Consider the following 13566-nt stretch of genomic DNA (forward strand, 5'->3'; position numbering starts at 1 on the left):
TGGGAGTGATAAGTAGTAAATTAAATTTGTGGTATCAGTGCTGTCTTGCTGCTGTTGTGAACCAAAATGTCTGCTTCAAATGGTTTACTGTGCACACTTGCTCATGAAAGGTTGTAGTCATGAATCTGTTGTCTGAAGGTCCAGCGAGTGTTGTTCACAAGTGTATTTGTGTGCTCTCAAAAGTCACTCTTATTCATATCATTTGGCTGTTATTTAAGGTTTGTAAGTAAAGTTCAACACTCTGGCAAGTTTTGATTTAATGAAGGTGTAAAGGCACTGAACAGAACGCATTAATCACATATTTCTGGGCAAACTGCATGGGTGCCGATGCCCTTAAGCATACAGCTGGTGCTCTTGTTAATCCTTTTCTCCCTCCCTGTGTACCACACTAAATATTTTGTCCATGCATGAGGGAAGATTATTATCAGGAACAAAGTTTAGTACACTGTAGTAAGCCACCATCACTGACAACAACATTAAGACTAAATCAAATACAAGGTTGAATTATCACTAGAGATGCACCGATTGTGAAAATTAGGGCTAATGCTCTGACTATGCCAACATTTTCTGTCATGCCTGACCATGAAAGCAGATTAGAGTCGACTTCCTCTGCCAAACAAAATATCTTCTTTGAGTCAGCTGACAGGTGCGCTTGATTGTACACAACATCTGTTCATGTCACATTATTTGCTGATGGTTTGTAAATATGGCCAATGCTGGCCGATATTGATGGTAAACTGATGCATCTTAGCTTTAAAGCAGTGTTTATTTTGGCAGCTGTTTTTAATTTTAGTCTTGGTTTTAGTCTTTAATTCAAATGCATTTTAGTTGTAGTCACATTTTAGTCATTTCTATCCTTTTGAGTTTTAGTCTACTTTTAGTTGACGAAAACTCAAAACATTTTAGTCTAGATTTAGTCAATAAAAGTCCTCACACTTTAGTCTTAACTTTTAGTCCAAGCATTTATTTTCTTGCCTAAATCTGGTACCAAATCATGGTAGTGTGTTCTCTGCACCCTGCTGAACCTGGGGTCCCTGCTTTCTACAGCTGAGAGGCAGAACAGCTACAGCTGCATTGTTTTATGATAGATTTACCCACGGTGGAGAAATATCACAGATTTTAAATGTCCAACAAAAACTACTCTACATTTTAGTTTAGTTTTCGTCATCTTGACAAAAATTAAACTTAGTTTTAGTCATCACAGATCTGTTTTTGTTAGTTTTAGTCTAGTTTTTGTCATGGAAAAAAAAGGCTGTGGACGACCATTTTTAGTCATAGTTTTAGTCGATGAAATTAACACTGCTTTAAAGAAAGTTTAAGGGCATAATTTTTTTGTATATCTAAATACCAGTAGCGATATGGGATAAGTATCTGATAAGTATCTTAAATGCAAAATATGTAAAATTTCACCACTAGAGTCTCTCAACCAAAACAATATCACAGAATGACAGGTACAGACCAGCAATGCGCAGCTCCACCTTTTATTCATTCATAAATTTCTCATAATGAGGGAGAAATGCACTTTAAAATGCTCTTCTGTGTTCAAGCTGGAGCCAGTCTCAGAGTGTGTAAGCGCTCTGGGATCAAAAGATGTGCATGCCCTCTGGTGTTGCTTCAAATGTGTACGCAAAGTGCACTTTAAGTGCATTTCCTCCTCATAATAAGAAATTTATGAATGAAAACAGAATGTCAGTTGTTGGTGAAGTAAATATACGTTATGAGGTACCGTTTTAATTGAGCAGAGTCCTCAGTTGAAAACAGGAAGTAGTATTGAGAAGTAGGCCATGGAGATGAGCGGTGCTGAGCCATGCTGATCTCTACTGGCTGGACATGCCTTGTGCAGGGGGTTCCTATGTTACAGAGGTGGGTTTGGGCAACTGAAATTGCAACCAGTGGCAGCCTCCATTACAAGACATGTCTTGTTACACTTATAAAGATGAATAATTTTTCTCTTTTTTTAAACTTTGGGAAATATTTGAGATACTGTAAGACCTCAATTAAAAATATATAACATGGGAATGGTCCCTTTTTGAATTAATATAGATATTTCAGTGCAAAAATTCTACATTTTCTATCCTTGATTATTTCAATTGTGTAACCCTACAAGAAATTAAGTAAATTTTATGACAGACTGGTGAATAAATGTGCACCAAAAATACAGTAAATTAAAGGTAAGACATTCACAAATTTCTAGCTACAGCAAATTTAAAACAGCAGATGCTCATGAATCATTGGTATTTTGAACAGACTGCCTCCTAGGATGGTAGAAGGTAATTTCAGTGCACTATGTAGTAGAAATTAGGCAAGATACTGCACACAGCACCAGACACCATTATTTCCTGCATAGATATTTAGACGATAAGATAAAAAGAAGATATTTTTGCAGCCTCGGTGGACTAACAGCAAACAACCCTCAACAACCCACCGGTATCTCCGTGAAAAGTACATTTAGTGACCCACTGCCTATCTAGCAAGCTAACCGCCATAACCGTTAACTTACGTGTGTCACCAGGTGGGACGTCCTGTCAGGCCTCCTCTTGTCTCGACCGCATTGTCCTCTCCAAACAGACACCTGTGCCAAAAACAGGTGATTCTCCTCTTCAATCTGTGCTTTCTGGCTGTTAAAGTTAGCTGTATCTAAGCTAGCTAGCTGGCGTTTGCATAGCATTTGCCAAGTCCATGCTATGACTTTCTCGGATAAAAAAAAAAAATCTTACACCGAGGTTTGACATTTCTTCCGTTGTTTTCCGGCCTGTTCCTATCCGTCTGTCTTTCTTTCCTCTCCTTTATCAACCTATTTAATTCGTAGGTCATTTTAATTCGAATTTGACATTATGGGAACCAGGAACGGTTCCGTTTGAATGTTTCCCGCTTGACACCCGACATCACATGGACGAAACCACTTGAAAGGGTGGGGTAGGGGACGCCAATCATACCTAGTGTCGCTGCTCGCCTTATATCGCTTGTTCGATGGCCTTTATGACCCCGGTGCAGATGGACTAGTCCAAAATCCAACGGGCAGTTGCAGGTATGACTTTGTCGTCAGTTAAACCCTTATTTGCCATTTTTAAAAGATATTTTAGTAAGAGCCTTGCCATTTTAGTAGGTTTAAAGCTTTAAAATGTAAACATATTTCGACAAGAGTCTAAAAGGGGAAGAAATTGTCGGAATTTGAATTGTAGGTATAGCGGTTGGAAGAATGACAGTGCGAAAGTGCGGTTGTAGCCGAATGCGTCTATGGATGTCGTAGTTACAAAAGATGTAAAAACTTAAATAGTCCTAGCGAAACAAATGAAATAATGTAATAATGTATTTTCTTTTGGTTTGGTGTCAAAAGGCACTCAAGTAAAAAATAATCAACGCAATTAGACCATTTGCGGGGTTTTCAACATCTTGTAATTGCGACGCATCCAGCTGAGACACAGTCACAAGTTAGCATGGTCACTCGTCAAACCATTTAATTTACAGGTCTACAATGAGTTCAAGGTTTACAGATTTTAGAGATATCAATTATTAGAAGCCAATTAATAACAGTAGGCTGTATAGTTATACACAATGCCACTCTCTTCTTAAAGAGTGGAAAGCTCTTATTATAATATTGGCATAAATTGCCATATATTCAGAAAACAACACATCGGTTTAATTATTTGTTATTTATAGTCACTGCGTGGACCAGACAATGCTTTCAGAGGGGCAGCACCTACTCAGGAAAAGGGAAAAAAGTCTGGTGGGAGGGGTAGAAAAGTAAATCTGCGCCGCCCAGGCTGCACAAAAAGTTTGGAAAGTCCTGACTCTGTTACAGTGCTGAACGCAGCCGTGTCCTCACCCGTGGATTATAGCCTAAAGCCAGCTTTATTCAAGAAAAACACCGTATCTGGAAAGTAAGTTTTAAACTTAATGAGTTTGTTTTCACTGTCGTGGTGTTTCGTGGATATGTTGTCGGTTTCATATCCCTATTAGTTGTGATGTTAGCAGCTTTCCTACTCTTTTCACAGCGCTCTAACAGCGCGTGTCATCCCTAATGTTAATAACTGTAAGAAGGGCGAATTATTGGGGTTGTCAAGGCAAGGAATTATGGCACAAAAGCTCGTATCTGAATGATAGTTTTTATGCTTCTTTTCCTGTTAATTAATGTAAGTTTTATCAGTTCCTTGCCAAGTGTGTGTACACATGCACGGAATTTGTCATTATTTTGATGCAAAAAAGTACACAGTAATGCATTCTGTCAAGGGACTTCATGATAGAAAATGAGGAGGTCAAACTATAAGATATTGTAACATAAGTATGTGCAATAAGAACTATAGGAAAACTTTAAGATATGAAAGAAGTGTCCGGATGGTGTTTAACACAATATTCTATCTCACTACATAGAAATAAATACAAATATCTGAAGCCTGTCAACTTTGCATTGCTCATAAGTGAACCCCAATTCAAGCCTCCTTTATTTGCTACTGAAGTTCCTCATTAGTAATCCTTCCCTTAAACCTTGTCAAAGACATACTTCTCCTTCATAAGAAGTCTAGGGAAATAACGTGACATTTTGTTTTCCTTTGAAAGTGCATAAACAGTTTACACAGGCTCTTCCTTTCCCTCTATATGAATCATATAACAGGAGCAGCCACCGTCTTATCTGATCTCGGCATTGTGATATTATTTAAAGCCAAGGCATGCCGTTCTGCTTCCTGACAGAGCCGGGCCAGAAGCTAGTGACCAGCAGATAACCCGAGGGTGCTGACCCTCATTGTGCACCAGGAAGAGGGACAGAAATATTGCAGGACTGTCTCTGGAGGAAAATCCTGTCATCCTACTTCAGGAATTTTAGATATTTGATCAACATGCCAGTGTTGAATGGGCTGTATAAATGACCAATGGCCTTTTTTGTTATCATTTAATCTGCTGCACGGAGCCGGCATTTTATCAGATATCCTATAAGAGGTACTACATGCTAATATTCTTAGTTATCTAATGATACTATCCTGATAATGGGTTCAGGCTCCAATTATATCACAACTTTGTATAATCTTCTGGTTTGATGAAGTCACTGGATGAATGAATATGATTTTCCTACTTAAATTATCTGACACCAAAATTGCAGAATGTCCCTTTTCCTTATTTATTTTTATAGATATGAGTAATACTTTTAGAGTTCAAGGTTGTATAGTTGCTAGAAAAGTAGGAAAACTATTACACCAGTAGCTATTGGGGATATTAAAGTGAAGAAAGAGTATTGTTACTTTAATTGACTTTATTTGTACTTGGTTTTAACAATACTTAGTTATCTAGAGAGAGGTGTTGAATTAGAGTCAAGAGGTATGTTTTTGTTATCATTTTTCATACAATGCTTGTTTTAGCATTTCAAAATAAGAGTCCTATTTTCGGTTTTGACAGCTGCTTCCTTACTCATCATCCATCACGTCCCCTCATTAACTCCCACCCTCCCCTATTTCCCCATGATGTTTAACCTCTGGACTTATATTGTGTGCTTTTTGGCTTTCACAGTCACTGCTGCTCTGCCACCAGACAAGGACAGCCTCCACACAATTACCCTGACATCCTCCAGAGACCAAGACTCAGCTTCTACAAACCAACACTTCAATCTACAACTGAGCAGATATGGAGAGCCACATGACGCGGTTCGCCCTGCTTCTGTGCATCACTGTTGCAGCCTCTGGTAAGTTTACCAACTATTATTCTGCTTTTTCTTAACCATTTAGGTCCTATTCAATAGGATTTCATTCTAAAATGAGCAACTCTTGTAAATTTGAATCAGATTTCAGGCCTTCTGGGTATATTTCTGTCAGAAGTAATTCAAAAGTGAGTATTGATAGATTTAATTCATTTCTGAGACTAAGTTTGTCAGGTTTTTCAGACTTGGCTTATGCTTTTGGAACAATTTAATTACAAAAAAGATGCTGCAAGAGAAAGAGAGAGGGATGCTGACTCAAAAGTTCAATTGATGACTCTCCAAACAGATACCAGAGAAACTCACTGCATCAAATTTTCAAAAACACATTGGCAATGCATTTGGTATTAATGAAGGTGTGAGAAATCCAACACTGTGCAGGAGTTTGCTTGCAAATTGTGGTGATTAAAACTAGATTTTTTTTACTTTGGTGTGCCAGGACTTGGATTTTTATTGATGTGGTGTCAAAACAAGTATCAGTATAATTAGATTTTTACTGGTATCATATCAAATTTTAAAACTCTGGAAACCCTAATCAAGACTTTTTTTTAAAATTTGCTCCAATGCTTGTTCCTGCATGGACTCTAATAATTTTTCAGCCCATTTATGAAGAGAGATTTGTGAAATTTGATGTATTGCTTTATTCTTGCAGCAACTTGAATATTAGGTAGCTTATATTACTATAAACATGAATAGACAGGATTTCTATCACACTTTAACTGGTGATAGGATTATTTTTCTGTTCATTCACTTTGGGAAACATTTCTTTGTGTTTTTATTGAGGTTGTCAAGATACCAGATTCTTAAACTTTAGTATGAAACTAGTAAAAAATCAAACAATATTGGTATCTGTTTTGATGCCACAGCTTAAAAAATAGAGTCCTGGGCACCTGATATCATCTCATTTCCTTATTTAATCACCAAAATGTGCATGTAAATTGCTGCAAATGTGCAGCAATTTTGTACTGCTAATGCCTTTGCAAAGTTTAGACTGTGCAGAAGTTTTTCAGCAATTTTTAGTGGACTCAATCGTCTTTTTATTTAAGCTTCTATTACTATTGATCTTTAAAATAACAGGGATTTTATCATTTTAAGCCATGTGGAATCAAAAACCATGAAAGCATTGAGCATTTTGACAACCTTTCTTACCAGGGATAAATCAGATTTTAATAGAGGACAATGGAGGCATGAAAAGGAAAAAAACATGCTGCGTGCTAGTAGATTTAACGTGATCCTCCTTTGTTTGCCTCCCTCTGACTCTGGCTGTGTGTGTCTGCACATAAGAAATTCAAACCGGTAATCCAGACAAGGCAGTAAAGAGATGTGAACCTTCCCCATGCCCTCAGGCTATGATCCAGACTCCTGCTCAGCTCTGCTGCTTCAGGGTGAACGGGGCTAACTTCCCTGCAGCTATCTTTCATATAGGGTGGCCACATGGTTTTCAATTAAAACAGCACATCTATGAGGCTACTTTTAAGAGAGAAACTTTCTTTGAGTCCAATAAAATAAGGTAGAGCAACAATGCAGTCAAAAAGCCTGTAAATTGGAAGTGAGATAAATTTGTGGTAAGCTTTGTGTAGTTGCAGATCAGCCATTTCGGGTCACAAATCTTAGATTTCTTTGTGGTAATGGAACATTTTTCTGTAAATTCAAGTTTACTTTTGTATCAAATGTGTCTCCCTGTGTGATGTTTTTAGGGCATCACTCAAGTCAAGACTGACTAATAGAAACATGCATGCCAATTACTTGTTTTTTCTTTGATTGTACTGTCCAAGTAAATATTAGCGGCATTAGCACAGTAGCTAAATTTCATCTCTAGTCCTACAGCAGCAACACCTGCTGCTGTAGGACCACTCTCAACCTTGCATGCATCATCATAGTACCTGCCTTTTAGGCTGCATCTCAAAGCTGTCAAATCTGTTTTACTAAGTTGTCAAACAGAATCCATTCAGGACGGGCAAAGATGAACTTACACTTCAATATAATATGTATTCAGAATAGTTAATGGGAGGTGGTGATTTAAAAAAGGCAGAGGATCACTCCCTCAAATGATGGTTTCCAACCTTTTCCTTGGAGCCCCCCTTTATTGTATCTAAGAAAATCTTCGCCCCCTATGACTCACTTGAAAAAAGGTGATGCAGTGCTTTCTCAAAATTATTTTATTTATTTGTTTCATTGATAAAACCTCATTAGAACAGACCTACACACAGATGATCTGACTGAAAGGCCTTTGTATAAACTGTCCAGTCAGTGTGCTGTCATGATTCTACTTAATTCATGCAAATCTTATTAGAAAGCCTCGGAGCAGGCAAAGTCCTGTGTCCCTTCCCTAATCCTTGGTGCCTTCCTTCAGGGGCCAGAGTCCCAGGTTGGAAACCATTAATTTACAAGATAGCATACAGAAAAGCTCAAAAATAATACAAGGATAAGGCATAAAGCACACTTGTGTAAAGGTGTATGTAAGACATTTTTTCAGACTGTAAATGTCAGAGCATACTGCATCCCACTGTAAAGTAACTCAGTATAACACGAGCTGTCTGCAACATAAGAGTCTACATTCATTTCACAAAGCTGCACTTAAAGATAACAGCAGCACTTTACAGTTCAGAATAACCCTTTTTCTCTTTGTGATTAAGGTACAGAAAAAGCATTTATTTATAAGTTTTAACAAAAGGGCAAAACAGTTTCTAAACTGTTTGATTTGGAAACACAATGTTTTTAGTTGCCCCAAATTAATTTAGCTTGCGAGACAGATTTTCTATTTATTTTTGGATAGTTTTGCTCTAATTATTGTTGAGAGAAAGGTTTGAATTTTACAGTTTTTGCATATCAAGACACAAAAGAGCCTTGTAAAGTTCAAAATGTTTGATCATGGGCCAGTGTCCCTTGTTCAGGGTTTTGAACACCCAATATAGCTAAAAAATGCCCACTGTTTCTGTTTTGTTACTGAAATTACAGCACTCTCAGTTGAAATACTGTGAAATCTGGCATGCATCTTTTAATACCTGTGTTTTTTTCTTTCAAGAGGTTGACTGCAGCTTAACTTATAGCCCAGTGCTGAGACAAAGGATGTCATTACCATAGCGTTTAGCTGCCACAGTCATGCACTGCATGAGACCTAACGTGACTGAAAATTCACCAATTCATTGTGGACCGCAAACCATCACATCACTGCTTAGACCATGCTGCATAATGGCACAGACAAGTCTGGCAGGGTTTTGCACCACTTTTTTACTGCTTTTCTCTCTCTCAATCTTGCATTTGAAGAAAGCGGGGTGCATACTGTTAAGTAAATAAACCTTAGGAAGTGCTGGTTTGGCTGAAAGCACTTCTCAGTTAGGGCACCAAGTGACAGGTGAAAGAGGGGAGAATGAGTGGCTGTGAGTCTGTCTTAAAGCTGCATGTTGTGGACTTTGCCAAAAGAAATGGAAATTGTCACATAGGAGGACGGTTTAAACTTTTTCCCTTTGGGAGTTACCAAATAACAGCATGTAGCATATAAACCAGGGTGTCTTAGATTCTGAATTTTACAGTAGTTAACCCTTAGAAGCACCATCACACCTGTCAGTATGACCTCTCCCTCACTGACCAGTCAAAGTCAAAAAGGGGTTCAACTTCTGATATCAGCCTTCTACACAACGAATGCTGAGGATGAAATGATCTGACTTGTATTTTCAGTTGAAAAATGTACAGGTGCAGAATTGCTGGTTATACCAGGATGAATTCCTTCACAACATTTTCACGTTTTCTTGGTGACATTTCCTTGAGTAAAGTAAAATAAAAAGCAAATCAAAACAGATCACAGACACTGGGAAGCAGAAGCAACAATAATGCTGGTGGGAGGTGCTCTGAAAAACAGAACTTCCTTTTTTTTTCTTTAAATTCTTTCAACATAATGTTTCAGATCAATCCTGATATAACAGGACTTTCCACAAGCACCAGTTGTCAGCCAAACAGCTGACTAATCACTTATTTACAGCCAGCTACTGTGTCTTATTGTTTAGTTATAAAAGTTTGAGACTTAATTTTAATTTTGTGACTGGCTGTTATGTAAGTTTTAAATGCTGGAACTTGAGTGTTTAAAGCAGTTCTTGAGTGAGATAGTCTTTAACATTAAACCATGTGTTTTTGAAATATGAATAAAAAACCCCAACAGATTAGCTAAATCTTTTAACAATTTTCAGCTACATGCATGAAGAAGCTAATGTTTTTGTCATTAACTCTTGTTTTCCTTTTACATCAGCAAATTCCTACCATATTTTGTTGCTTAAATATTCACCAGATTTAGGGGATTTTGCTTTGGATGCCCAAAATTTCTTAGGGGAGGACCTCTAGACGTCCCCTTATTACTTGCTTCTCAAGTTGTTTAATCAACCGATGGGAGGCCAAGCTTTCATATCCCTTTTGCTGGCTACTTTTTCTCTTGGCTGACAACTCCACGTGTCTTTAGAAAGCCATTGATATGGGCTATATTAAGCTTTGCTGGTCTGGAAAGCATTGAATAGCAAAATATTGCTTTTGCAGGGAGTTTTACTTTTGTTGGAGTGTAACTGGTGCTTTCAGCTTAATAAATTTGGCAGCTATTATTTAAGTTTTAAAATGAAATGTTGCACAATCAAATGCAAACAATTTCAGCATGCTTAAACATTTTTTGTTTACCTAATAACTTTTCCTTTCTCCCTTTCATTCATCTTTTACTAGCTTAATGCATAAAAAGAACTATCCCCTTCAGACTGTACAGTAAATGTCAAAAAAGAAAGCATAATGCACCCTGCTGTTATGTAATAATACAGTTTAGCATTCTGCAAAATAGGCACATCCACATTAATGTCACAAAGCTTCACTTGAAGGTAAAAGCTGCACTTTACAATTCAGAATAACTTTTCTCTCACTTGGTGCTCAGACATATCCATCAGAAAACTAAACTGTCTTTACGAGAGCAAAACTAGCAAGCAAACAAACTTGTGCCAGGAAAACAAGCCTGTTCTCGTCTCCTGGCCTCAGCGCTGACCCTCTGTATGACAAATCACAATAATGCCACAAGTGTTAAGCAGCCACTCAGCGGGGCGCTGGTGGCAGGGATACAGAGGTGGTTCTCTGGCCAAATGGCAGACTTTGGGAGTTTTGACCTCGTGTAGCTTTACTGTGGGGGATCAGTCTCTCTGTCTGCTGCTGCAGTCTGAGAGGAGCTGTTTAGCTCAGCCTTTAATTGCCTCTGTGATACATAGCCCTGATTTTGCCATCTATTTTTTCTTCCTGGGAAGATTTTTCTAAGGATTTTCTTTCCCTCTTTTTTTGCTACAGCAGCTTCAAGATGAGAAGCTTTCGGAGGAGCTGTGACGCTGTTCACAGTTTGTTCTCTGACCCTGTTTACTGAACGTTGAAGCATTAATCAAAGCATTCTTGTGACATGTAGGAGTTCCTCTGTTATCGAGTGTGTTGTTTATTCGTCATTACGTGTCCAGTATTGTCACATTAATGTGGCATTTTCTGCAGCGTTGCCTCCTGGGCTTAGTCCTGTTATTTCAGAACAAATGAAGCAAAGTAATCAGATGTGACAGACTGAAGCAAATAGCACAGAAAATCAAATTTACAGGCAGAATAAGGCGTTGCAAAACAAATCAGCACTCATATATTTACTTGAGGATTGTATTTTAAGAGCATCATCGCCAGCTGCAAGTCACCGTGGGAGTAGCCACAATGTCAAAGTTCCTGAAAAGAAGAAGTGAACACAGAAAAAGTAAATCGAAAACAGCCTGCAGCCTGCAACAAATCCCACAACACCCACTGCCACTTGCAGGCGACGGTATATTGAGTTTTACTTGTGCTTAGTTTTGCTTCAGCTCAACTGAAACTTGTTTAACCCTTTGTACACTAACCCACATCAGGCTTATTAAATCCTTCTGTGACATCTGAAGCATGAGAAGAGATTCACAAGTAAAGAAACAAAACATTTCCCAAGGCGATATTCCCTTTACAGATTGCCAGCTGCATTGACTTTTAGATATTTCATTAGGGATGCGACAGTGCAGTTAACACTGTCAGAGTGTTTTTATTGATGCATTGCATGTCATGCATGTGTGTATAAGTTTATGTGAGGTAAGTCTACACCAGGCTTTGGAATAATGCAATGAACAGTTAGTTGCTGATTGTTGTTGGTCACCGGTGTGATAAATGCAGACATGTTTAGAGAGAAAGAAAGGAGATTGTTTAAAGTAATTTTCATGGTGCATGCTCAGCTTATTTCTACTTTCATTTCACAATCTGTAAACTGACTTATTAGTAGTTAATTTGTTAACAACCCAATGATGCATTTTCATCAATCCATGTCAGTGTTAATTTTGGCAGCTATTTTTGATTTTAGTCTCAGTCTTAGTCTTTTAGTTGTAGTCATGTTTTAGTAATTTCTTCCCCCTTTTAGTTTTAGTCTAGTTTTAGTCAATGAAAACTCAAAACATTTTAGTCTAGTTTTAGTCCATAAAAGTCCTCACATTTAAGACTTTACTTTTAGTCCAAGCATTTATTTTCTTGCCTAAACCTGGTTCCAAATCATGTTAGTGTGTTTTATGCACCCCGCCAAACCTGGGGTCCCTGCTCTCTACTGCTGAGAGGCCGAATAGCTACAGATGGTTTGCATTTTGACAGATTTACCCACAGTGGAGAAATATCATGGATTTTTAATGTCAAACAAAAACTAAAGCCTGTTTTCATCTAGGTTTAGTCATCTCGACAAAAACTTACTTTTGTCAGTTTTAGTCATTGCGGATCTTTCTTTGGTTGGTTTAGTGTAGTTTTCATAATGGAAATAAAGGCTGTTGACGAATAGTTTTAGTCAGCAAAATTTACACTGATCCACCTACAGAGCTGCATCAAAAGACTTTTAATTCTGTGTAATTTTCATGAATATGACTACTTTTGGTATGACATTAACCTGATGCATATTGCTCTGAATTTTACACACCAAACAGAAAATTTTCCTACATTTGGCACTTGACTGATCTTAATTCCAGACCCTGGACTGTTTATCCCTGCTAGAAGTACAACAACTGGCACAAAAAAGAGCCAATTTAAAAAAAATGTGTAATACGTGGAGGGCAGTTAAATGCAAAGCATGATTAAATGCATTTCACACTAGAGATGCGTGCAACTAGCTGGCTAAACGATTAAAGATGGCTCCCTTTGTAGTTGGCACCAGAATAAGGAGTTGGTTAAACTGATTCTTCTCATTTTTTTATACGCCAACAATCCTGGTCAAATGCTCTGTCTAAACTGTAACAGCCTGTAGCCACTGTAGTTATGTTTAATGACTGCTTTGCTGCCACATTGCTCTTTAATCCAATGTAAACGACCACTGATGGATAGCAGCGATAGCATGTCTTTGAAAATGGCATGGTTTAGCTGTTTTGCTCTAGAAAATGAGGATGAAGTTGTCCTGAGGCTGTGTGAGGTTGTACTGGCATATAACCACACTTTGAATGGCAATACTCAGCACAGGAATGTCGACGCTAACCTGACAATGAGCAGACGATGCTAGCACTGCTAATGTTAGCCACATTCTGTTAATCAACTTAACACTGTTGCAGTGTGAAGGTTTTTTTTGGTTATTATTTCATTATATAACTTTTATAATACATCTATATTTTAACTAATTTAGTTTTGTTTATTGCTTGTTTTTCAAATTGTTTTAAATGTTAGCAGCAGGTTATACCCAGTTCATCTTTTCCTCTTCTCAATCAACTGTTTTATCTTTTGATTCTCACTAAAGCCCTTCCAGGAGTGAGTGTTGCAAACTAGCATTTACTATAAACACTATGATACAGACATGGGATGGCTGCATCTGTTCCTTAAAAATAAAATATACAAAAAAATAAATGAATAATGCA

The 13566-nt window shown here is 37.8% G+C and overlaps 1 protein-coding gene across 3 annotated transcripts in view; it reads left to right on the forward strand.

The window, feature by feature from the left end:
• The first annotated feature begins 3766 nt into the window (after positions 1–3766).
• The window catches only part of eng (endoglin), a 93734-nt gene continuing 83934 nt past the window's right edge, over positions 3767–13566 (forward strand). For all 3 annotated transcript variants that reach the window (XM_041810725.1, XM_041810727.1, XM_041810726.1), the window contains exons 1-2: positions 3767–3881; positions 5500–5671. In XM_041810725.1, the coding sequence (XP_041666659.1) occupies positions 5614–5671 (58 nt within the window). In that variant the 5' untranslated portion in view covers positions 3767–3881; positions 5500–5613. The remainder of the gene's footprint in view (positions 3882–5499; positions 5672–13566) is intronic.

The sequence above is a fragment of the Cheilinus undulatus genome, linkage group 17 (genome assembly GCF_018320785.1).
Source record: "Cheilinus undulatus linkage group 17, ASM1832078v1, whole genome shotgun sequence".
Taxonomy (NCBI): Eukaryota; Metazoa; Chordata; class Actinopteri; order Labriformes; family Labridae; genus Cheilinus; species Cheilinus undulatus.